Source organism: Zea mays, chromosome 6 (assembly GCF_902167145.1).
Source record: "Zea mays cultivar B73 chromosome 6, Zm-B73-REFERENCE-NAM-5.0, whole genome shotgun sequence".
NCBI lineage: Eukaryota > Viridiplantae > Streptophyta > Magnoliopsida > Poales > Poaceae > Zea > Zea mays.
Genome location: NC_050101.1, coordinates 146106308 through 146132211, shown reverse-complemented (window position 1 = coordinate 146132211; position 25904 = coordinate 146106308). Strand labels below are relative to the sequence as shown.

The 25904-nt window shown below is 44.7% G+C and overlaps 1 protein-coding gene across 1 annotated transcript in view; it reads right to left on the bottom strand.

Moving 5' to 3' along the window:
• Window positions 1-7032: 7032 nt before the first annotated feature.
• The window catches only part of LOC103630174 (Putative MYB DNA-binding domain superfamily protein), a 33449-nt gene continuing 14577 nt past the window's right edge, over window positions 7033-25904 (bottom strand). The window contains exon 12 of the mRNA XM_008651258.4: window positions 7033-7280. Coding sequence (XP_008649480.1) covers window positions 7239-7280 — 42 coding nt within the window. The 3' untranslated portion in view covers window positions 7033-7238. The remainder of the gene's footprint in view (window positions 7281-25904) is intronic.

The following is a 25904-nucleotide window of genomic DNA, read 5'->3' as shown; positions in this document are numbered from 1 at the left end:
CGCTTCACTTGGGTGTTCTTTTTGCAGGATAAGTCTGAAACCCAAGGGACCCTCAAGCACTTCCTAAGGAGAGCTCAAAATGAGTTTGAGCTCAAGGTGAAGAAGATAAGGAGCGACAATGGGTCCGAATTCAAGAATCTTCAAGTGGAGGAGTTCCTTGAGGAGGAGGGGATCAAGCACGAGTTCTCCGCTCCCTACACACCTCAGCAAAATAGTGTGGTAGAGAGGAAGAACAGGACGCTCATAGATATGGCGAGGACTATGCTTGGAGAGTTCAAGACCCCCGAGCGCTTTTGGTCGGAAGCCGTGAACACAGCTTGCCACACCATCAACAGGGTCTACCTTCACCGCCTCCTCAAGAAGACTTCATACGAGCTGCTAACTGGTAACAAACCCAATGTGTCTTATTTTCGTGTATTTGGGAGCAAGTGTTATATTCTTGTGAAGAAAGGTAGAACCTCTAAATTTGCTCCCAAAGTCGTAGAAGGGTTTTTATTAGGTTATGATTCAAATACAAAGGCGTATAGGGTCTTCAACAAATCATCGAGTTTGGTTGAAGTCTCTAGCGATGTTGTATTTGATGAGACTAATGGCTCTCCAAGAGAGCAAGTTTGTGATCTCGTAATGTAGATGAAGAAGACGTTCCAACGGCCGCGATACGCACCATGGCGATTGGAGATGTACGGCCTCAGGAACAATTGGAGCAAGATCAACCATCTTCCTCAACTATGGTGCATCTCCCAACCCAAGATGACGAACAGGTACCTCAAGTGGAGGCGCATGATCAAGGGGGAGCACAGGATGTTCAAGTTGAAGAGGAAGAAGCACCTCAGGCACCTCCAACCCAAGTTCGAGCGACGATTCAAAGGGATCATCCCGTCGACCAGATATTGGGTGATATTAGCAAGGGAGTAACTACTCGTTCAAGATTAGTTAATTTTTGTGAGCATTACTCTTTTGTCTCTTCTATTGAGCCTTTCAGGGTAGAAGAGGCCTTGCTAGATCCGGACTGGGTGTTGGCCATGCAGGAGGAACTCAACAACTTCAAGCGCAATGAAGTTTGGACACTGGTGCCTCGTCCCAAGCAAAATGTTGTGGGAACCAAGTGGGTGTTCCGCAACAAACAGGACGAGCACGGGGTGGTGACGAGGAACAAGGCTCGACTTGTGGCAAAAGGTTATGCCCAAGTCACAGGTTTGGACTTTGAGGAGACTTTTGCTCCTGTGGCTAGGCTAGAATCAATTCGTATCTTGCTAGCATATGCCGCTCACCATTCTTTCAGGTTGTACCAAATGGATGTCAAGAGCGCTTTCCTCAACGGGCCGATCAAGGAGGAGGTGTACGTGGAGCAACCCCCTGGCTTCGAGGATGAACGGTACCCCGACCACGTGTGTAAGCTCTCTAAGGCGCTCTATGGACTTAAGCAAGCCCCAAGAGCATGGTATGAATGCCTTAGAGACTTTTTAATTGCTAATGCTTTCAAGGTCGGGAAAGCCGATCCAACTCTCTTTACTAAGACTTGCGATGGTGATCTTTTTGTGTGCCAAATTTATGTCGATGACATAATATTTGGTTCTACTAACCAAAAGTCTTGTGAAGAGTTTAGCAGGGTGATGACGCAGAAATTCGAGATGTCGATGATGGGCGAGTTGAACTACTTCCTTGGGTTCCAAGTGAAGCAACTCAAGGACGGCACTTTCATCTCCCAAACGAAGTACACGCAAGACTTGCTAAAGCGGTTTGGGATGAAGGACGCCAAGCCCGCAAAGACGCCGATGGGAACTGACGGACACACCGACCTCAACAAAGGAGGTAAGTCCGTTGATCAAAAAGCATACCGGTCCATGATAGGTTCTTTGCTTTATTTATGTGCTAGTAGACCGGATATTATGCTTAGCGTATGCATGTGTGCTAGATTTCAATCCGATCCTAAGGAGTGTCACTTAGTGGCTGTGAAGCGAATTTTGAGATATTTAGTCGCTACGCCTTGCTTCGGGATCTGGTATCCAAAGGGGTCTAACTTTGACTTGATTGGGTACTCAGATTCCGACTATGCTGGATGTAAGGTCGATAGGAAGAGTACATCGGGGACGTGCCAATTCTTAGGAAGGTCCCTGGTGTCATGGAATTCTAAGAAACAAACTTCCGTTGCCCTATCCACCGCTGAGGCCAAGTATGTTGCCGCAGGACAGTGTTGCGCGCAACTACTTTGGATGAGGCAAACCCTCAGGGACTTTGGCTACGATCTGAGCAAAGTCCCACTTCTATGTGACAATGAGAGTGCTATCCAAATAGCGGAAAATCCTGTTGAGCACAGCCGCACAAAGCACATTGACATCCGGCATCACTTTTTGAGAGACCACCAGCAAAAGGGAGATATCGAAGTGTTTCATGTTAGCACCGAGAACCAGCTAGCCGATATCTTTACCAAGCCTCTAGATGAGAAGACCTTTTGCAGGCTGCGTAGTGAGCTAAATGTCTTAGATTCGCGGAACTTGGATTGAATTGTAGCATACATGTGTTTATGCCTTTGATCATGTTCATTCTGCATTTTGTTGCTTATTGTGGTGCTCAAGTTGTACAAACACTCCCCGGACCTCACAAGTCCTTTTTGCAAGTGATGCACATATTTAGGGGGAGCTGTGCTACAACTTGACCCTTTGAGACTAACCATGTACTTGAGTTTGGTTGTTTTAGTCTCAAAGAAGGATTGAAAGGGAAAAGGTGGACTTGGACCATGCAAGACTTCCACTGCACTCCGATGAAAAGAGTAACTTTTCCAAGTTCATCTTTATACTCGTATTGCCTATTTGCTCTTAGTCGAAAATTTTGGTGAGGCAATAGGGTTTAAGGGCCAAGATTGATCCCGTTTTGGTGCTTGATGCCAAAGGGGGAGAAAATAAAGGCCAAAGCGATAAATGGATCAGCTACCACTTGAGAGATTTTGAAAATAGTAGAATAGAGCTTTTTGGTTTGTCAAAACATTGTCTCTCTTGTCAAAAGTTGGCTTCTTGTGGGAAGAAGTATTGATTATGGGAAAAAGGGGAGTTTTTGAAATCTTGAATCAATTTCTCTTGGAATGACTCTCTTTATGTCTTAACATGTGTGTTTGACTTAGAGATAGAAATTTGAGTTTGATTTGCAAAAACAAACCAAGTGGTGGCAAAGAGTGATCCATATATGTCAAATTTGAATCAAAACAATTTGAGTTCTTATTTGAATTGATTTTGTACTTGTTCTACTTGCTTTATGTTGTGTTGGCATAAATCACCAAAAAGGGGGAGATTAAAAGGGAAATGTGCCCTTGGGCCATTTCTAAGTATTTTGGTGATTTAGTGTTCAACACAAGTGCCTAAGTGTAAAAAGGTGGACAAAGTACTAATCAAGGATAAAGGTATGTTTCTCAGACTTAGTACATTGTTTTATGGACTAATGTATTGTGTCTAAGTGCTGGAAATAGGAAAAATCCAATTGGAAATGCCTTGGCTCGAGCAGCCAAGACTCTGCTCAGTCTGGAGCACCGGACTGTCCGGTGGTGCACCGGACAGTGTCCGATGCGCCAGGCTGGCTCTGGCGAAAAGGCTGCTCTCGGGACTTCGACGGCGGTGTACGGCTATAAATCACCGGACTGTCCGGTGGTGCACCGGACTGTCCGGTGGGTCGTTCACAGGAAAACTCGTCGCTCTCGGGAATTCACCGGCGACGTACGGCTATAATTCACCGGACTGTCTGGTGTGCACCGGACTGTCCGGTAAGCCAACGGTCGGCAGGGCCAACGGTCGGCCGCGCGATCTGCGCGGGACACGTGGCCGAGCCAACGGCTAGAAGGGGGCACCGGACTGTCCGGTGTGCACCGGACATGTCCGGTGCGCCAACGGCTCTCAGGCTGTCAACGGTCGACTGCGCCATTTTTGGAAGGAAATCGGGCACCGGACAGTGTCCGGTGTGCACCGGACTGTCTGGTGCGCCAGTCGACAGAAGGCAAGATCAGCCTTCCTAGATTGCTCTCAACGGCTCCTAGCTGCCTTGGGGCTATAAAAGGGACCCCTAGGCGCATGGAGGAGAACACCAAGCATTCCTACAACATTCCTAAGTACCAAGACCTCGATTCCGCGCATTTGTTTCATTGTGATAGCATATAGAGCTCTAGTGGAGTTGTGAACTCATTGAGTTGTGTTGCGAGCTCTTGTTGCGACTTGTGTGCGTGTTGACACTCTGATTCTTGTGTCTTGTGTGCGTTGCTAATCCTTCCTTGCTCTGTGCTTCTTTGTGAATTTCAAGTGTAAGGGCGAGAGGCTCCAAGTTGTGGAGATTCCTCGCAAACGGGATTGAGAAAAGCAAGCAAAACACCGTGGTATTCAAGTGGGTCTTTGGACCGCTTGAGAGGGGTTGATTGCAACCCTCGTCCGTTGGGACGCCACAACGTGGAGTAGGCAAGCGTTGATCTTGGCCGAACCACGGGATAACCACTGTGCCATATCTGATTGATCTCTCGTTGGTTATTGTGTTTTGTTAAAGATTCCTCTCTAGCCACTTGGCATTTACTGTGCTAACGCTTAACCAAGTTTTTGTGGCTTAAGTTTTCAAGTTTTACAGGATCACCTATTCACCCCCCCTGTAGGTGCTCTCAGCAACGCATGGACACATATCTATAACAATATAACACACATATGTACATAAGTTATCGTGTCATTATACGGTTCCGTTGCAACGCACGGGCACTCACCTAGTGGGAATAAGAAGGGTCATCCTAAAGACTGATTCTCAAGTTATTGCTGGCCATGTGGATAAGAGCAGCAAGGCACGAGATCCTAAGCTTGAAAAATATCTGGATGCAGTTCGAAGGTTGGAAGCTTCCTTCGAAGGGTTTTCCGTCAAGAATATTCCAAGAGGTGAAAATGAGCATGCGGATTTGCTAGCCAAATCAGCGGCTCAGGGGCTCCCCTACCCTCCGAAGTATTTTTTGAAGCAATAAAAGCACCTTCGGTTGAGCTCATGGAGAGAGCAGTGCTTACTATTTCTCCAGTACACAGCGAACACTAGAGAACTGAAATAATATCTTTCCTTCAAGGCAATTGTTTTTCAAGTGACGAAGCTTATAACAAAAGAATGGAGGCAAGAACAAGACCATATGTGATAATAGAAGGGGAATTGTATAAACATGGAGTTTGTTCACCACTTCTCAAATGTTTATCAAGAACTAAAGGTATGGAATTAATGGAGATACATGCAGGTCTGTGTGGATCTCACATCGGATCTAGGCCCTTGTTGGGAAAAGTTTTTCGACAAGGATTTTATTGGCCAAAGGCAGCTTCGGATGCAGCAGAATTAGTCCAAAAATGTGAAGGTTGTCAAAAATGTGCAAGAGACCAGAAGCAACCTTCATCTTTAACTCAGTTAATATAGCCCACTTGGTCGTTGCAAAGGTGGGGCCTCGATTTGCTAGGCCCACTTCCACCAGCACAAGGAAATCTAAAATATGTTGTGGTGGCGGTAGAATATTTTTCCAAGTGGATTGAGGCGAAGCCTTTAGCCACAATAACTTCGGTCACTGTCCAGAAATTTTTCTAGCAAAATATTGTTTATCGCTTCGGAGTGCCGAAGGCTATTACTGTGGACAACGGAACACAGTTCGATGCTGAAGCTTTCAATGAGTTCTGTGAACAAATTGGCACGAAGATTCATTTTGCATCGGTCAGACATCCGGAGTCAAATGGACTTGTTCAAAGAGCTAATGGCATTATAATGACAGGAATAACGAAGTTAATCTTCAATCAGCCCAGAGGAAAGTGGCCAGAGGAATTGATCAAAGTGGTGTGGAGCCACAACACAACAATATCAAGGTCAACTGGCTTTACACCATTCAAATTACTGTTTGGTGACGAAGCAATAACCCCAGAAGAAGCTAAAGCAGGATCAATAAGAACAGTGGCTTCGGCAGAGGACGAAGCTGATTATTCTGTGACAAAAGATGCTATAGAAGGGACCAGGCTTCAGGCCATGGAGAACATCAATAAATATCAAGCCGAAACAATAAAATGGCGTGATAGAAAAGTTCGGTTAAAAAACATTAAGCCATGGCATTTGGTACTTCGGAGAGTTGCCAACCCAGATACAGTAGGCAAGCTACAATTGAAGTGGGAAGGACCTTTTCTGGTAGTATCTTCGTCAAGACCCGGTTCTTACAGATTGAAGGATATGGACGGCAACGACATTCCTAGATCTTGGAATGCGGATGAGCTTCGGAGATATTATGTATAGCTTGATGTAATCTTTTTATTTTTCCTATGGCACCCTTTTCCTTTCTAAAGGGGGAGAAAGGTTTTTAATGGGGCCATAGCATGTAATTTCTCTTTTTCTTATTTTAGCTCTACAAGAGCAAAATCCCCCAAAAAATGTAAATGTAAAAGCTGAGCATCCACCATCGAGTGCAAAGAAAAAAACAGGGAGAAGCTCGAAAGTCGTCCCTAAGGGGATGCAGAGCACGACGAAGCTACAAAAAGCCGTTCCTAAGGGAGCGCGGTGTAAGTTTTCTGCTCAAAAGTCGTTCCTAAGGGAATGCAGAGCTTACAGCGAAAAGTCAACGTTGATACCACCGAAATATAAGGCGAAGCGCGAAAAGTCAACGTGATACCACTGAAATAGAAGGCGAAGAAGTTCAAAAGACATTCCTAAGGGGATGCAGAACTTACAGCGAAAAGTCAGCGCTGATACACCGAAAAATAAGCGGTAAAGCCGAAAAATAAACGACAAAAAGACTTCGGTCATTCCCAAGGGAATGAAGGCTATGGTTGTGGCTTCGTATGCGTGTGTTTGGACATTCATTTGCACGACACATTACATCATACATTTGCATTCATAAACATTCATTTAGACATACATAGGATCATCATCATCATAACACAGGCGGTTGCTTCGGCTCTAAAGACAAGGCTTCGGCAAAAGGAAAAAGAAGTGGTTTTATGCTTCACTGTGTACGAAAAGAAGGGAAGGTGTTTTTCGCCTTCGGCTCAAAAAATGCTAGTTTCGTTCACATCGAAGCACTTCATACATTGATAGAAAGGTAAGAATATATTACAAGGTATGGACAAAGTTCACAGAGTAAAATTTAATTACATTATTCTTTACAAAGGCTATTACAAGAGTTCTTAGAGTTTTTTCCACAACTATCTATTCAAGCTTCATTATTATCTATTGAGCTTCGGCTTCGTCGTCTGTTAAGCTTCGACTTCGTCATCTTACTCTTCAGCTTCGTCATCTTGCTCTTCGGCTTCGTCATCCTGTACATATTAAAGTATTCTAAGGAAAATTCAAGTTTAAAGGAAGAGGTAAGCACAAGGTATGATTTTGTTACCAGCTTAAGATGACTTCGAGCTTCGTCACCAGCTATGCTTCGTCCACCCTTCATCCATACTAGTTTTATAAATCTGTTTCCTATGCTTCGGGCAAGACTGGGAATATCAACCAGATCTGCTGGTGATAAACTAAAGTTGGGTCTATTAACAACCTTTCCATGTTGGCAACCAGATTTCAGGAAGGCGACAGCTGTGCCCCGAGAAGCTACCAAGGCACAGAAATCACCATGTCCGGCTATAATTTCATCAAGGTCATCAACTTCACCCTCGATATGTTCGAAGGCCCCCGGCAGGTCTTCAGTCGAAGGATTAAATTTTTTGCAGCTGGCTCCAACCGAATTGAAAACCTGCTTCAGCCGTTGTATACATCGGCTACTGAACTCCAGACATTTGTTTTGAAGCTCTGTCAATGATTTTTGCAAATTTGAACTCTTCTCGACCTCAGCCTCAAATTTTGCATTAAACTTCTGCTTTTCCTGTTCAAAGCTTTCTGACTTTGAGAGAAGCTCCGTATTTAATTCTGCAATTTTAGCTTTAGCTTCTGCTAATAAACCTTCTGTTGTCTGAAGCTCGAAGTCCTTCTTTTCAAGAGCAGCTGCTTGATCTTTTATTTTGCTTTCTAAACTCTCAATTATAACTTCATGTTTTTTATCTTCAAAATCTTGTTGCATTCTCAAAGCTTTACTCAACAGCATACTCTGTGCACAAACAACCTTCGTTAGAAAACATCTTCGTTGTTAAAGACAATAAAAGTTGAAGAAAAGTTTTTTACCTTAAAATTGGAATAGAATAAACTACCGACGATGTGCTGTCGTCGGTAGCGGCTAATGTCTGTCTCGAGCTTCGGGAAACCAATACTCTTTGATAGAGTACCGATAACCTTCGCTTCGGTTTGATCTCGGACGCAGCCTAACTTCTCATCATCAACACCACCGAAGAGCAGTGCCCCTGGTTGATATCCACAGGATATGGCATATTCTTTTAACTCTTCTTTTTCAGCCTTCGTTAACTCTTGTCCAACTAAGTTTTGAAAATTGAAAATTTCCTCTTCCGAAGTATCTTCAGCTATTTCCTTCTCCTTCTCAGGTACTGTAGCTATGGCTTCTTCAGCGGCTGCGGTAGCTTCTTCTGTAGCCATGTTCAGAAGTATCTTATCAATGTTAGAAAGTGTGCTTTCTAAATGTACATCTTCGGTCGTGGCAGCTTCGGTAGCTGCTGCGCTCTCAACAGCTGGTGCCTTCGAAGCTGAAGCTTGTGGTGGTGTCCCTTCAATAACTTCTGTCATTATAATAATTCTTTGTTTTTCGGCCTAGCTGCCTTCTTCGTTACCGAGGGCTCCTTTCCCTTCTGAAAAAGTTTCGTCAGATGTGGCCCAGTGGACTTAGCTTGATAGGCAAAGATTCAGTCATTACCTTTAAGATTTCCTCCACGTCGGTGGCAGAGGGTGTTGCAACAGTTTCTTCTTCTACATCAGTTGTCTTCTGCTTCGGAGCTGCAACTTTTCTTTTCTTCGAAGCATCTATCTTCGGCTCAGGCTTCAGCTTTTTCTTTTTCAGTTCTTCTTCATCGTCTTTCATCGTTTTAGTAGCTTCTTTATTCAGAACACTAGCCACTCTCTTTCTCTTCTGCCCTTCGGCACCCCTGTCTAGTCGCTCGTAGTTAGGATACTCAAAGTTCAGAGCATCCATCACCCAATTTAACCTTCGCTTCGGACGGGTGCTGAAGGCTGCAGTCATTAGTTGATCCTCTTTTTTAGAATAATTGCCAAGAACTTCGTTGCACATAACTTCAATTGTGTCTAACCACTCTTGGCAAGGCACTTTGAAATGTTTCTTGAATTTATAATAATAGGGCAACCGAATAAGTTCCCCCCTTTTCTTTTCTCCCTTAAGCTTCGGCATGTCCCACTCTTTCAAAGTTGGGAACACTCTAAAAGCCAAGAATTCTTGCAGCAAGTCCCTAGTGCCAATATGCTCCGCAATAACTCGAAATTCGCCCACAGCAATTTGGCTTGGACTCTCTGGTGTCATGTTGCACTGAGGTCTGGTTTCTCCGAAGATTAATTCTAGTGGACTTTGGACCAGCTTCTCCTTTTCTTCATCAACTTTAACATAAAACCATTCAGACTTCCAGCCAGCTGGCCACTTGGTACGATAGCTGATAACTGGAAATTTCGTATTTTTGCGATATGCAAAATTGTAGCAACCAAAGTTTTCATGCAGCCCATCTCCTCTAGCTTTTGTTTGATAATAAAGCTCGTGCACTAGGCAGAAGCCTTCGGCAAATGGTTCTACCCCCTGGCTTCAGAGGGCCCAGATATAAACGCTAAGCCTAATGATGGCGTTAGGAGTTAGCTGATGAAGATAAATCCCAAACTTCTTCAAAACATCAGCAATCATCCCATTTAAAGGAAATCTTAATCCTACTTTAAAGAAGCTTTTGAAGACCACTATTTCATCCTTTCCCGGCTTTGGAGTAATTTCCTCTCCGCCGAAACGAACCAGCTCCTTTTTTGCTTCACTGAAATAGCCTAAATTCATCAGCTTGGGCATATCACCTTCAGAAATGGTGGATGTCCCAAACTCCAGGTGGCTGGGTTTAGATGGCACGGCGCTGTAATCGTCTTCAGATTCAATTTCCTCAGCATCAGCCTGCTCAGCTTCAGCGGCAGGTGCATCCTCCGATACTACCAGCCCTGACCGCTTCATCACTTTAGGGATTGGATCGGTTTTGGCACCTTCGACTTCCTCTCCGTCGCGAGTAACCCTAGCTGTTGAGCGTACCCTAGCCATCTGATGATTGAATTTCTTATTTTTCAAACGAAGTTGAAATTTTTTTTAACTTTGCCGAAGCTCTTTCTTGTTACGAAGCTTGAACAAAATAAATAGCTTCGGTTGAGGATGCAGTAAGCAAGCTTCGGCTTTGGTCAAATTTTTGGTAGCAAAACAGCGCAATAGCAATGAATGTTGTGGTAACTTCACACCTACCCGTCTGTTTATATAGTGCTGTAGGTGGGAAGGTGAATCATCAAGGTCTTCCGCACCGGACAAACAGCCACCCGCACCCACTGAACGGTGGGCCATAGAGTTCAAGAAGGTGAATCGCCAGAGCGTGCGTAACTGCTGCATGATGGGGCCACCTCGCGCTCGGAGTATTTTAATCGTTTCTCGGCAACGAGCTCAGGGAAGGTGTTTTTCGGATCTTCGGCATCCCGAAGCCTAGAAGATTTTTTCACGGATCCAGCTCGTTACGAAAAACGATCTAGCACCGCGAAGGGGCTACTGTTGGGGGTATGCTTCGTAGCCGAAGATCCTGAAGAAAGAAACACCTTCGGCAGACCCTCTCAAAAGCAGTGCCGAAGCTATCGCCCATAAAGTTTCGGCATAGCGACATGTCTCAAGATGAAGGGGGTGAACCGACTTAAAGATAAAATGACCTATAGACCCATGATATTTTGTGTCATTATTGTAATCGATTGTAAAGGGCATAAATGTAATTCTACAGAGGCTGCGCCCTGTGTCTATAAATAGGTGAACAGTACCCATGTACTGTTCACGCAATCTGGTAATCACTGGCACACTACGCTTGGATTATTGCCTTCTGTCAAGACGAAGGTATAAATGTAATTGAATGTCATGTTTCAATATTTAAGTTTGTATAACAAAATATACGGATAAGTTTATGTGTTTTGATATATCATTTCTTTATGTTTTATATTTTATATTTCATCTTACATTATTTCACAACTCCAGTCACGAAGGTACGACCTTCGTGATTTTCCGCTCATGGCCTTCGTCCGAAGATCATTATATCCTTGGGGAGATAATGCTTCAATGGACGAATGGCATTAACATTTCACATTCTATGTTGCCTTGTTCTTAATTCAAAGCAGTTGAGAACAAGTCCCCAACAAATGATGATTTAAATGCTAAGCTAGAAGTAGTTAATAAATCTAGTTCTTGTGTAGAGCATGTTGTCATTTGTAATAGGTGTAAGGATTTTGATGTTGATGCATGTGTTGAACACCTTACTTCTATTACAAAATTAAATGGTGAAGTAGCAAGTCTTAATGCCCAACTTAAGACTTGCAAAAATGACTTTGATAAGCTAAAATTTGCTAGGGATGCCTACACTATTGGTAGACACCCCTCAATTAAGGATGGGCTTGGCTTTCGAAAGGAAGCCAAGAACTTAACAAGCCAAAGGGCTCCTATTCCTGCCAAGGAGAAAGGGAAGGCCCCTATGGCTAATAGTGCTCAAATGAATCATGCTTTCATCTGTAGTGATAGAAAATTTTCTAGAAATGCTCATAGGAATGCCATGATTGCTTCAAGTTCTTCTTTTGTGCATGGTAGAAATATGCCTAGGAAAAATGTTGTTCATCATGTGCCTAGGAAAGTATGTAATGAAAGTTCTTCTTTTGTGCATGGTAGAAATATGCCTAGGAAAAATGTTGTTCATCATGTGCCTAGAAAAGTATGTAATGAACCTACTACAATTTACCATGCTTGCAATGCTTCTTTTGCAACTTGTTGTAAGAATAAGAAAGCGGTTGCTAGGAAATTGGGGGCCAAATGCAAGGGAGACAAGACTTACATTTGGGTCCCAAAGGATGTTGTAACTAACCTTGTAGGACCCAACAAGAGTTGGGTACCTAAGACCCAAGCCTAAATTGTCTTGCAGGTTTATGCATCCAGGGGCTCAAGTTAGATTATCGACAGCGGATGCACAAACCACATGACGGGGGAGAAGAAGATGTTCACCTCCTACGTCAAGAGCAAAGATTCCCAAGATTCGATCATCTTTGGAGATGGGAATCAAGGCAAGGTCAAAGGCTTGGGCAAGATAGCTATCTCAAATGAGCACTCTATTTCTAATGTATTTTTAGTAGAGTCGCTAGGCTATAATCTCCTGCCGGTTAGTCAATTGTGCCACATGGGCTACAATTGTTTGTTTACAAATGTAGATGTGTCTGTCTTTAGAGGAAGTGATGGTTCATTAGCTTTTAAGGGTACTAGACGACAAACTCTATTTAGTTGATTTTTTGAAGGAGGAGGCCAATCTAGATGCATGCTTAATTGCTAAGACTAGCATGGGCTGGCTGTGGCATCGCCGTCTAGCACATGTTGGGATGAAGAACCTTCATAAACTTTTAAAGGGAGAACATGTGTTAGGTCTAACCAATGTATCTTTCGAAAAAGATAGACCTTGTGCAGCTTGTCAAGCAGGTAAACAGGTGGGAAGTACTCATCACAGCAAGAACGTGATGACCACGTCAAGACCTCTGGAGCTACTTCATATGGACCTCTTTGGACCCGTCACCTATCTAAGCACAGGAGGAAGTAAGTATGGTCTTGTTATTGTTGATGATTTTTCCCGCTTCACTTGGGTATTCTTTTTGCAGGATAAGTCAGAAACCCAAGGGACCCTAAAGCGCTTTCTAAGGAGAGCTCAAAATGAATTTGAGCTCAAGGTGAAAAAGATAAGAAGCGACAATGGGTCCGAGTTCAAGAACCTACAAGTGGAGGAGTATCTTGAGGATGAAGGAATCAAGCACGAGTTCTCTGCTCCCTACACACCACAGCAAAACGGTGTGGTAGAGAGTAAGAACAGGACACTTATAGACATGGCGAGGACGATGCTTGGAGAATTCAAGACGCCCGAGCGGTTTTGGTTGGAAGCTGTGAACACAGCTTGCCACGCCATAAACCGGGTCTACCTTCATCGCCTCCTCAAGAAGACCTCATATGAACTTCTAACCGGTAACAAACCCAACGTTTCATACTTTCGTGTATTTGGGAGTAAATGTTATATTCTAGTGAAGAAAGGTAGAAATTCTAAATTTGCTCCCAAAGTTGTAGAAGGGTTTTTGCTAGGTTATGACTCAAATACAAAGGCGTATAGAGTCTTCAACAAATCATCGGGTTTGGTTGGAGTCTCTAGCGACGTTGTATTTGATGAGACTAATGGCTCTCCAAGAGAGCAAGTTGATCTTGATGATGTAGATGAAGATGATGTTCCTACGGCCGCAATCCGCGCCATGGCGATTGGAGATGTGCGACCACAGGAACAACAAGAGCGAGACCAACCTTCTTCCTCAACAATGGTGCACCCCCAACTCAATAAGATGAACAGGTTCATCAGGAAGAGGCGTGTGATCAAGGGGGAGCACAAGATGATCAAGTGATTGAGGAAGAGGAACCACTGGACCCTCCAACTCAAGTCCGAGCGACGATTCAAAGAAATCATCCCGTCGACCAGATTTTGGGTGATATAAGCAAGGGAGTAACCACTCGCTCTAGATTAGCTAATTTTTGTGAGCATTACTCGTTTGTCTCTTCTATTGAGCCTTTCAGGGTAGAAGAGGCCTTGCTAGATCTGAACTGGGTGTTGGCCATGCAGGAAGAGCTCAACAATTTCAAGCAAAATGAAGTTTGGAGCCTGGTGCCACGTCCCAAGCAAAACATTGTGGGAACCAAGTGGGTGTTCCGCAACAAGCAAGATGAGCACGGGGTGGTGACACGAAACAAGGCTAGACTTGTGGCAAAAGGTGATGCCCAAGTCACAGGTTTGGATTTCGAGGAGACTTTTGCTCCTGTGGCTAGGCTAGAGTCTATTCACATTTTGTTAGCCTATGCCGCTCACCATTCTTTTAGGTTGTTTAAAATGGACATGAAGAGCGCTTTCCTCAACGGGCCAATCAAGGAGGAGGTGTACGTGGAACAACCCCCTGGCTTTGAGGATGAACGGTACCCCGACCATGTGTGTAAGCTCTCTAAGGCGCTCTATGGACTTAAGCAAGCCCCAAGAGCATGGTATGAATGCCTTAGAGATTTCTTAATTGCTAATGCTTTCAAGGTTGGGAAAGTCGATCCAACTCTTTTCACTAAGACTTGTGATGGTGACCTATTTATGTGCCAAATTTATGTCGATGACATAATATTTGGTTCTACTAACCAAAATTCTTATGAGGAGTTTAGCAGGGTAATGACACAGAATTTGAGATGTCGATGATGGGCGAGTTGAACTACTTCCTTGGGTTCCAAGTGAAGCAACTCAAGGACGACACCTTCATCTCCCAAATGAAGTACACGCAAGACTTGCTCAAGCGGTTCAGGATGAAGGACGCCAATGGGAACCGACGGACATGTCGACCTCAATAAAGGAGGTAAGTCCGTTGATCAAAAGGCATACCGGTCTATGATAGGGTCTTTACTTTATTTATGTGCTAGTAGACCGGATATTATGCTAAGCGTATGCATGTGTGCTAGATTTCAATCCGATCCAAGGGAGTGTCACCTAGTGGCCGTTAAGCGAATTCTTAGATATTTAGATGCTACGCCTTGCTTCGGGATCTGTTATCCAAAGGGGTCAACCTTTGACTTGATTGGATATTCAGACTCCGATTATGCTGGATGTAAGGTTGATAGGAAGAGTACATCAGGGACGTGCCAATTCCTAGGAAGGTCCCTGGTGTCTTGGAGTTCTAAGAAACAAACTTTCGTTGCCCTATCCACCGCTGAGGCCGAGTACGTTGCCGCAGGACAATGTTGCGCGCAACTACTTTGGATGAGGCAAACCCTCCGGGACTTTGGCTACAATCTGAGCAAAGTCCCACTCCTATGTGATAATGAGAGTGCAATCCGCATGGCGGATAATCCTGTTGAACACAGCCGCACTAAGCACATAGACATCCGGCATCACTTTTTGAGAGACCACCAGCAAAAGCGAGATATCGAAGTGTTTTATGTTAGCACCGAGAACCAGCTAGCCGATATCTTTACAAAGCCTTTAGATGAGAAAACCTTTTGCAGGCTGCGTAGTGAGCTAAATGTCTTAGATTCACGTAACTTGGATTGATCTATAGCATACATGTGTTTTATGCCTTTGATCAAGTTACTTTATGCATTTATGAGATTTATATGGTGCTCAAGTTGTGCAAGGGATCCCCGGACCTCACAAGTCCATATGTGAATGATGCACATATTTAGGGGGAGAAGTGCTACAACTTGACCCTTTGAGACTAACAATTGTGCTTGAGTTTACTTGATGTAGTCTCAAAGGTGAATTGAAAGGGAAAGGTGAACTTGGACCATGCAAAGACTTCCACTGCACACCGATATTAACTCCAAGTTCATATCTATGCTCTTATTGCCTTTTTGCTCTTAATTGACAATTTTGGTGAGGCAATGGGGTTAGAGGGCTAAAATTGATCCTGTTTTGGTGTTTAATGCCAAAGGGGGAGAAAATAAGGCCAAAGCAAATAGGTCAGCTACCACTTTTGAAATTTTTGAAAAAGAGTAGAGTAGAACTTTTGATTTGTCAAAATACTCTTACTATCAAAATTTGGTCTCTTGTGGGGAGAATGTTTGATTATGGGAAAAGGGGGAGTTTTTTGGCTCTTAATCATTTTTACTCTTGGATTATCTCTCCTTGTGCCTAAACATGTGTGTTTGACTTAGAGATAAGAAAATGAATTTGATTTACAAAAACAAACCAAGTGGTGGCAAAGAACGATCCAAATATGTCAAATCTTGTCAAAGACTAATTTTGTTCTCAATGCATTGATGTTGCACTTTTATTTGTTGCTTTTTGATGTGTTAGCATAAATCACCAAAAAGGGGGAGATTGAAAGGGAAATGTGCCTTTGAGCCATTTCAAGTATATTTTGGTGATTAAGTGTCCAACACCTATTAAGTGAGTTATTATATGCCAAATGATGAATGAAGTGCAAATCAACAAGAAGGTATGATTCTAGACTTAGTACATTGGTTTTTGTGTACTAATATATTTGTCTAAGTGCTAGAATCAGGAAAAGAAAAGGATTGGAAAAGAGTTGGCTGTGTACAGCCAACTGCTGCTCAGTCTGGGTGCACCGGACTGTCCTCCGGCGAACTAGCCACTCTCGGGAAACTGTGGCGGCTGAAAGGAAAATGTGCCCTTGGGCCATTTCTAAGTATTTTGGTGATTTAGTGTCCAACACAAGTGCCTAAGTGTTGATCTATGCAAAGTGGTGGAAAAAGTTAAAATCAAGTCAAAAGATATGTTTCTCAGACTTAGTACATTGTTTTAGAGACTAATGTATTGTGTCTAAGTGCTGGAAACAGGAGAAATCGAATTGGAGAAGAGATGGCCTTGTTCAGCCAAAGCCAGTTCTGTCTGGGTGCACCGGACTGTCCGGTGGTGCACCGGACAGTGTCCGGTGCGCCAGACTGGCTCAGGCGAACTTGCTGCTCTCGGGAAGAAATTAACGGCGTACGACTATAATTCACCGGACTGTCCGGTGAGCACCGGACTGTCCGGTGAGCCAACGGTCGGCCGCGCGATCCGCGCGAGACACGTGGCCGAGCCAACGGTCGGAAGGGGGCACCGGACTGTCCGGTGTGCACCGGACAGTGTCCGGTGCGCCAACGGCTCCAAGGCGCCAACGGTCGTCTTCGCCAATTAAGGAAAAAGATCCGCACCGAACAGTGTCCGGTGGTGCACCGGACTGTCTGGTGCGCCAGGCAACAGAAGGCAAGAATTGCCTTCCCAGATTGCTCTCAACGGCTCCTAGCTGCCTTGGGGCTATAAAAGGGACCCCTAGGCGCATGGAGGAGTACACCAAGCATTCTCTAAGCATTCCTAAGCACTAAGACATCGATTCCGCGCTTTTGATTCCTTGCAATAGCAATTAGAGCTCTAGTTGAGTTGTGAACTCATTGAGTTGTGTTGTGAGCTCTTGTTGCGATTTGTGTGCGTGGTGTTGTTGTGATTTCTTGTCTTGAGTGTGTTGCTCATCCCTCCCTTACTCCGTGCTTCGTTGTGAACTTCAAGTGTAAGGGCGAGAGGCTCCAAAGTGTGGAGATTCCTCGCAAACGGGATATAGTAAAGCAAGCAAAACACCGTGGTATTCAAGTGGGTCTTTGGACCGCTTGAGAGGGGTTGATTACAACCCTCGTCCGTTGGGATGCCACAACGTGGAGTAGGCAAGCGTTGGTCTTGGCCAAACCACGGGATAAACCATTGTGCCATCTCTGTGATTGATCTCTTGTGGTTATTGTGTTTTGTTGAGACTCCTCTCTAAGCCACTTGGCATTATTGTGCTAACGCCTAATCAAGTTTTTGTGGATTAAGTTTCAAGTTTCATAGGATCACCTATTCACCCCCCTCTAGGTGCTCTCAATTGGTATCAGAGTCGTTCTCTTCACAAAGGGACTAATCGCCCGAAGAGATGGATCCTAAGGGGAAGGGAATTGTGATCAACGATAAGGAGAAGGAGTCCTTCGTCAACGAGCCAAAAGATGACAAGCCTACCGACTCAGGCTCGGGCCACAAACGAAGAGATGGGAAGAAGAAGAAGACGAGGCGCATCAAGGAGATCGTCTACTACGACGACAGCGATGAGTCCTCTTCTTCCCAAAAGGACAACGACGACAACGACTACGACAAAAGAAAGACGGTTAATTCAAACTTTTCTTTCGATTACTCTCATATTCCGCATAGCTCAAATGCACATTTGCTTTCCATCCCTCTTGGCAAACCTCCACACTTTGATGGAGAGGACTACGGATTTTGGAGTCACAAAATGCGTAGTCACCTGTTCTCTCTCCATCCAAGTATATGGGAGATTGTTGAGAATGGAATGAAATTTGATAGCTCGGATAATCCTATATTTATTAATGAACAGATTCATAAAAATGCACAAGCTACTACTGTGTTGTTAGCCTCTTTGTGAAGGGACGAGTACCATAAGGTGAGCGGCTTGGACAATGCCAAGCAGATCTGGGACACCCTCAAGATCTCTCATGAGGGGAACGACGTCACCTTGCTCACCAAGATGGAGTTGGTAGACGGCGAGCTCGGGAGATTTGCAATGATAAGGGGCGAGGAGCCAACCCAAACATACAACCGGCTCAAGACCCTCATCAACAAAATAAGGAGCTACGGAAGCACGCGATGGACGGACCACGACGTCGTTCGCCTAATGCTAAGGTCCTTTACTGTACTTGATCCACATCTGGTGAACAATATTCGTGAAAATCCTAGGTACACCAAGATGTCGCCCGAAGAAGTTCTTGGGAAGTTTGTGAGCGGGCGAATGATGATCAAGGAGGCGAGATACGTGGACGACGCATTGAATGGTCCAATCAATGAGCCTCAACCCTTTGCTCTCAAAGCAACAAGAAGCAAGGAGGCGCTACCTAGCAAGGTGGCACAAGTTGAGGCGGCAGGGCTAAATGATGAAGAGATGGCTCTCATCATCAAGCGCTTCAAGACGGCGCTAAAGGGTCACAAGGGGCAGCCAAGCAACACCAAGACAAAGGGGAAGCGCTCATGCTTCAAGTGTGGTAAGATTGGTCATTTTATCGCTAACTGCCCCGATAATGATAGTGACCAGGAACAGGGGAACAAGAGGGAGAAGAAGGCATACAAAAAAACTAAGGGCGAGGCACACCTTGGAAAGGAGTGGGACTCGGAGTGTTAGTCATCCGACTCCGACAATGAAGGACTCGCCGCCACCGCCTTCAACAAGTCATCCCTCTTCCCCAACGAGCGTCACACATGCCTCATGGCGAAGGAGAAGAAGGTATGTACTCGAAACAGTGCCACTTATGATTCTTCTAGTGATGATGAGTCTAGTGATGAAGAAGTAGATTACTCTAGTTTGTTCAAGGGATTAGATAGAACTAAAATAGATAAGATTAATGAATTGATTGATGCCTTGAATGAAAAGGATAGACTTTTAGAGAAACAAGAGGACCTTTTATATGAAGAGCATGACAAATTTGTAGAGGCACAAAAATATCATGCTTTAGAAGTTAAAAGAAATGAAATGCTTTCTTGTGAACTATCTTCTTGCCATGAGACAATTTCTAGCTTAAGGAGCATAAATGATGATTTGAATGCTAAGCTAGAAATAGCTAGTAAATCTAACTCTTGCGTAGAACATGTTATGATTTGCAATAGGTGTAAAGATTTTGACATTGATGCATGTAGTGAACACCTAGTTTCAATTTCCAAATTGAATGATGAATTGGCTAGTCTTAATGCCCAACTTAAGACTAGCAAGAATGAATTTGACAAGCTAAAATTTGCAAGGGATGCCTACACGATTGGTAGATACCCCTCAATTAAGGATGGACTTGGCTTCAAGAGGGAAGCCAAGGACTTAACAAGCCACAAGGCTTCCATCTCTGCCAAGGAGAAAGGGAAGGCCCCTATGGCTAGTAGTGCTAAAAAGAACCATGCTTTTATGTACCATGATAGAAGACAGTCTTATAGGAGTTGTAATGCTTATGATGCTTTTGACTCTCATGCCATGTTTGCTTCTAGTTCTATCTATATGCATGGTAGAGATATGTCTAGGAGATATGTTGTTCATATGCCTAGGAGAAATGTTGTTAATGTTCCTAGGAAAGTTGATGAACCTTCTACAATATATCATGCTTGCAATGCTTCATTTGCCATTTGTAGAAAGAATAAGAAGGTGATTGCTAGGAAGTTAGGGGCAAGATGCAAGGGAGATAAAACTTGCATTTGGATCCCTAAGACAATTGTGACTAACCTTGTAGGACCCAACAAGAGTTGGGTACCTAATACCCAAGCCTAAATTTGCCTTGCAGGTTTATGCATCCGGGGGTTCAAGCTGGATTATCGACAGCGGATGCACAAACCATATGACGGGGGAGAAGAAGATGTTCACCTCCTACGTCAAAAACAAGGATTCCCAAGATTCAATAATATTCGGTGATGGGAATCAAGGCAAGGTAAAAGGGTTAGGTAAAATTGCTATTTCATCCGAGCACTCTATATCTAATGTGTTTTTAGTTGAGTCTCTTGGATATAATTTGTTATCTGTTAGTCAATTATGCAATATGGGATATAATTGTCTATTCACTAATGTAGATGTGTCTGTCTTTAGAAGAAGTGATGGTTCATTAGCTTTTAAGGGTGTATTAGACGGCAAACTTTACTTAGTTGATTTTGCAAAAGAGGAGGCCGGTCTAGATGCATGCTTAATTACTAAGACTAGCATGGGCTGGTTGTGGCATCGTCGCTTAGCACATGTGGGGATGAAGAACCTTCACAAGCTTCTAAAGGGAGAACACGTGATAGGTCTAACCAATGTTACTTTCGAAAAAGATAGACCTTGTGCAGCTTGTCAAGCAGGTAAACAAGTGGGAGGAGTGCATCACAGCAAGAATGTGATGACCACATCAAGACCTCTGGAGCTGCTACATATGGATCTCTTCGGACCCGTCGCCTATCTAAGCATAGGAGGAAGTAAGTATGGTCTAGTTATTGTTGATGACTTTTCCCGCTTCACTTGGGTATTCTTTTTGCAGGATAAATCTGAAACCCAAGGGATCCTCAAGCGCTTCCTAAGGAGAGCTCAAAACGAGTTTGAGCTCAAGGTGAAGAAGGTAAGGAGCGACAATGGGTCCGAGTTCAAGAACCTTCAAGTGGAGGAGTACCTTGAGGAGGAAGGGATCAAGCACGAGTTCCCCGCTCCCTACACACCACAGCAAAATGGTGTGGTAGAGAGGAAGAACAGGACACTTATAGACATGGCGAGGACGATGCTTGGAGAGTTCAAGACCCCCGAGCGCTTTTGGTCGGAAGCCGTGAACACGGCTTGCCACGCCATCAACAGGGTCTACCTTCATCGCCTCCTCAAGAAGACGTCGTATGAGCTACTAACCGGTAACAAACCCAATGTTTTGTATTTCCGAGTTTTTGGGAGTAAATGCTACATTCTAGTGAAGAAGGGTAGGAATTCTAAATTTGCTCCCAAAGTTGTAGAAGGGTTTTTGTTAGGTTATGATTCAAATACAAAGGCGTATAGGGTCTTCAACAAATCATTGGGTTTGGTTGAAGTCTCTAGCGACGTTGTTTTTGATGAGACTAATGGCTCTCCAAGAGAGCAAGTTGTTGATCTTGATGATGTAGATGAAGATGTTCCGACGGCCGCAATACGAACCATGGCGATTGGTGATGTGTGACCACAGGAACAAAAGGAGCAAGATCAACCTTCTTCCTCAACAATGGTGCAACCCCCAACTCAAGAAGATGAACAGGTTCATCAAGAGGAGGCGTGTGATCAAGGGGGAGCACAAGATGAACATGTAATGGAGGAAGAAGCACAACCGGCACCTCCAACTCAAGTCCGAGCAATGATTCAAAGGGATCATCCCGTCGACCAGATTTTGGGTGACATTAGCAAGGGAGTAACTACTCGGTCTCGATTAGTTAATTTTTGTGAGCATTACTCCTGTGTCTCTTCTATTGAGCCTTTCAGGGTAGAGGAGGCCTTGCTAGATCCGGACTGGGTGTTGGCCATGCAAGAGGAGCTCAACAACTTCAAAAGAAATGAAGTTTGGACACTGGTGCCTCGTCCCAAGCAAAATGTTGTGGGAACCAAGTGGGTGTTCCGCAACAAACAAGACGAGCACGGCGTGGTGACAAGGAACAAGGCACGACTTGTGGCAAAAGGTTATGCCCAAGTCACAGGTTTGGACTTTGAGGAGACTTTTGCTCCTGTGGCTAGGCTAGAGTCCATTCGTATTTTGCTAGCATATGCCGCTCACCATTCTTTCAGGCTGTTCCAAATGGATGTGAAGAGCGCTTTCCTCAACGGGCCAATCAAGGAGGAGGTGTACGTGGAGCAACCCCCTGGCTTCGAGGATGAACGGTACCCCGACCACGTGTGTAAGCTCTCTAAGGCGCTCTATGGACTTAAGCAAGCCCCAAGAGCATGGTATGAATGCCTTAGAGACTTTTTAATTACTAACGCTTTCAAGGTTGGGAAAGCCGATCCAACTCTTTTTACTAAGAATTGTGATGGTGATCTTTTTGTGTGTCAAGTTTATGTCGATGACATAATTTTTGGTTCTACTAATCAAAAGTCTTGTGAAGAGTTTAGCAGGGTGATGACTCAAAAGTTTGAGATGTCGATGATGGGCGAGTTAAGCTATTTCCTTGGGTTCCAAGTGAGGCAACTCAAGGATGGGACCTTCATCTCCCAAACAAAGTACACGCAAGACTTGATCAAGCGGTTTGGGATGAAGGACGCCAAGCCCGCAAAGACTCCAATGGGAACCAACGGACACACTGACCTCAACAAAGGAGGTAAGTCCGTTGATCAAAAGGCATACCGGTCTATGATAGGATCTCTACTTTATTTATGTGCTAGTAGACCGGATATTATGCTTAGCGTATGCATGTGTGCTAGATTTCAATCTGATCCAAGGGAATGTCACTTAGTGGCGGTGAAGCGAATTCTTAGATATTTAGTCGCTACGCCTTGCTTCGGGATCTGGTATCTAAAGGGGTCTACCTTTGACTTGATTGGATATTTAGACTCCGACTATGCTGGATGTAAGGTCGATAGGAAGAGTACATCGGGGACGTGCCAATTCTTAGAAAGGTCCCTGGTGTCTTGGAGTTCTAAGAAACAAACTTTCGTTGCCCTATCCACCGTTGAGGCCGAGTACGTTGCCGCAGGACAGTGTTGCGCGCAACTACTTTGGATGAGGCAAACCCTCAGGGACTTTGGCTACAATCTGAGCAAAGTCCCACTCCTATGTGATAATGAGAGTGCTATCCGCATGGCGGATAATCCTGTTGAACACAGCCGCACAAAGCACATAGACATCCGGCATCACTTTTTGAGAGACCACCAGCAAAAGGGGGATATCGAAGTGTTTCATGTTAGCTCCGAGAACCAGCTAGCCGATATCTTTACCAAGCCATTAGATGAGCAGACCTTTTGCAAGTTGCGTAGTGAGCTAAATGTCTTAGATTCGCGGAACTTGGATTGATTGATAGCATACATGTGTTTATGCCTTTGATCATGTTCCTTAATGCATTTTGTTGTTTATTTATGGTGCTCAAGTTCTACAAACACTCCCCGGACCTCACAAGTCCTTTACAAGTGATGCACTTATTTAGGGGGAGATGTGTTACAACTTGACTCTTTGGGACTAACCATGTACTTGAGTTTGCTTGATTTAGTTTCAAAGGTGAATTGAAAGGGAAACGGTGGACTTGGACCATGCAAGACTTCCACTGCACTCCGATGAAAGAGTAACTTATTCCAAGTTCATCTCTATACTCTTATTGCTTGTTTACTCTTAGTTGAAGATTTTGGTGAGGCAATGGGGTTAAAGGGCCAAAATTGATCCCGTTTTGGTGCTTGATGCCAAAGGGGGAGAAAATAAGGCCAAAGCAATAAATGGATCAGCTACCACTTGTGAATTTTGAAAATAGTAGAGTTAGAGTTTTTGTTTGTCAAAATACTCTTGTTTGCCTCTTATTGTCAAAAGTTGGTCTCTTGTGGGGAGAAGGCTTAATTATGGGAAAAAGGGGGAGTTTTTGAATCCTTGATCAATTTCTCGTGAAATATCTCTTTATGTTTCAACATGTGTGTTTGACTTAGGAAATTGAGTTTGATTTGCAAAAACAAACCAAGTGGTGGCAAAGAATGATCCATATATGTCAAATTTGAATCAAAACAATTTTGAGTTCTTATTTGAAGTGATTTTGCACTTGTTCTACTTGCTTTATGTTGTGTTGGCATAAATCACCAAAAAGGGGGAGATTGAAAGGGAAATGTGCCCTTGGGCCATTTCTAAGTATTTTGGTGATTTAGTGTCCAACACAAGTGCCTAAGTGTTGATCTATGCAAAGTGGTGGACAAAGTGAAAATCAAGTCAAAAGGTATGTTTCTCAGACTTAGTACATTGTTTTAGAGACTAATGTATTGTGTCTAAGTGCTGGAAACAGGAGAAATCGAATTGGAGAAGAGATGGCCTTGTTCAGCCAAAGCCAGCTCTGTCTGGGTGCACCGGACTGTCCGGTGGTGCACCGGACAGTGTCCGGTGCGCCAGACTGGCGCAGGCGAACTTGCTGCTCTCGGGAAGAAATTAACGGCGTACGACTATAATTCACCGGACTGTCCGGTGAGCACCGGACTGTCCGGTGAGCCAACGGTCGGCCGCGCGATCCGCGCGAGACACGTGGCCGAGCCAACGGTCGGAAGGGGGCACCGGACTGTCCGGTATGCACCGGACAGTGTCCGGTGCGCCAACGGCTCCAAGGCGCCAACGGTCGGCTTCGCCAATTAAGGAAAGAGATCCGCACCGGACAGTGTCCGGTGGTGCACCGGACTGTCCGGTGCGCCAGGCAACAGAAGGCAAGAATTGCCTTCCCAGATTGCTCTCAACGGCTCCTAGCTGCCTTGGGGCTATAAAAGGGACCCCTAGGCGCATGGAGGAGTACACCAAGCATTCTCTAAGCATTCCTAAGCACTAAGACATCGATTCCGCGCTTTTGATTCCTTGCAATAGCAATTAGAGCTCTAGTTGAGTTGTGAACTCATTGAGTTGTGTTGTGAGCTCTTGTTGCGATTTGTGTGCGTGGTGTTGCTGTGATTTCTTGTCTTGAGTATGTTGCTCATCCCTCCCTTACTCCGTGCTTCTTTGTGAACTTCAAGTGTAAGGGCGAGAGGCTCCAAAGTGTGGAGATTCCTCGCAAACGGGATATAGTAAAGCAAGCAAAACACTGTGGTATTCAAGTGGGTCTTTGGACCGCTTGAGAGGGGTTGATTGCAACCCTCGTCCGTTGCGACGCCACAACGTGGAGTAGGCAAGCGTTGGTCTTGGCCGAACCACGGGATAAACCACTGTGCCATCTCTGTGATTGATCTCTTGTGGTTATTGTGTTTTGTTGAGACTCCTCTCTAAGCCACTTGGCATTATTGTGCTAACGCCTAATCAAGTTTTTGTGGATTAAGTTTCAAGTTTCACAGGATCACCTATTCACCCCCCCCCCCCCCTCTAGGTGCTCTCAGCGGAGTACAGCTATAATTCACCAGACTGTCCGGTGGTGCACCGGACTGTCCGGTGAGCCAACGGTCGCCAGCGCAATGGTCGACCGCGCAATCCGCGCGCGACGCGTGGCCCACGCCAACGGTCGGCTGGGGGCACCGGACTGTCCGGTGTGCACCGGACAGTGTCCGCCGCACCAACCAGCCCTAAGATCCAACGGTCCGCTGCGCCAGGAATGGAAGGAGATCCGCACCGGACATGCTACAGTGGTTGTCCGGTGCGCCACCCGACAGAAAGAAAGAATTGCCTTCCTTGTTGGGTTCCAACGGCTCCTAGCTGCCTTGAGTCTATAAAAGGGACCCCTAGGCGCATGGAGGAGTCACTCAAGCATTCCTTGATCATTACTAAGCACCAAGACTCCATTCTCGCGCATTCGATTCTTTGAGATAGTGACTTGAGCTCCATTTGAGTAGAGAACTCCTTGAGTTGTGTTGTGAGCTCAAGTTGTGGCTTGTGTGTGTGATTGTGCTCGTGTTTTTGAGTCTTGTGTGTGTTGTTCTCCCCTCCCTTACTTTCGTGCTTCTTTGTGATCATCAATTGTAAGGGCGAGAGGCTCCAAGTTGTGGAGATTCCTCGCAAACGGGAGAAAGTAAAAGAAAGGAAAACATCGTGGTATTCAAGTAGATCATTGGATCACTTGAAAGGGGTTGAGTGCAACCCTCGTCCATTGGGACGCCAC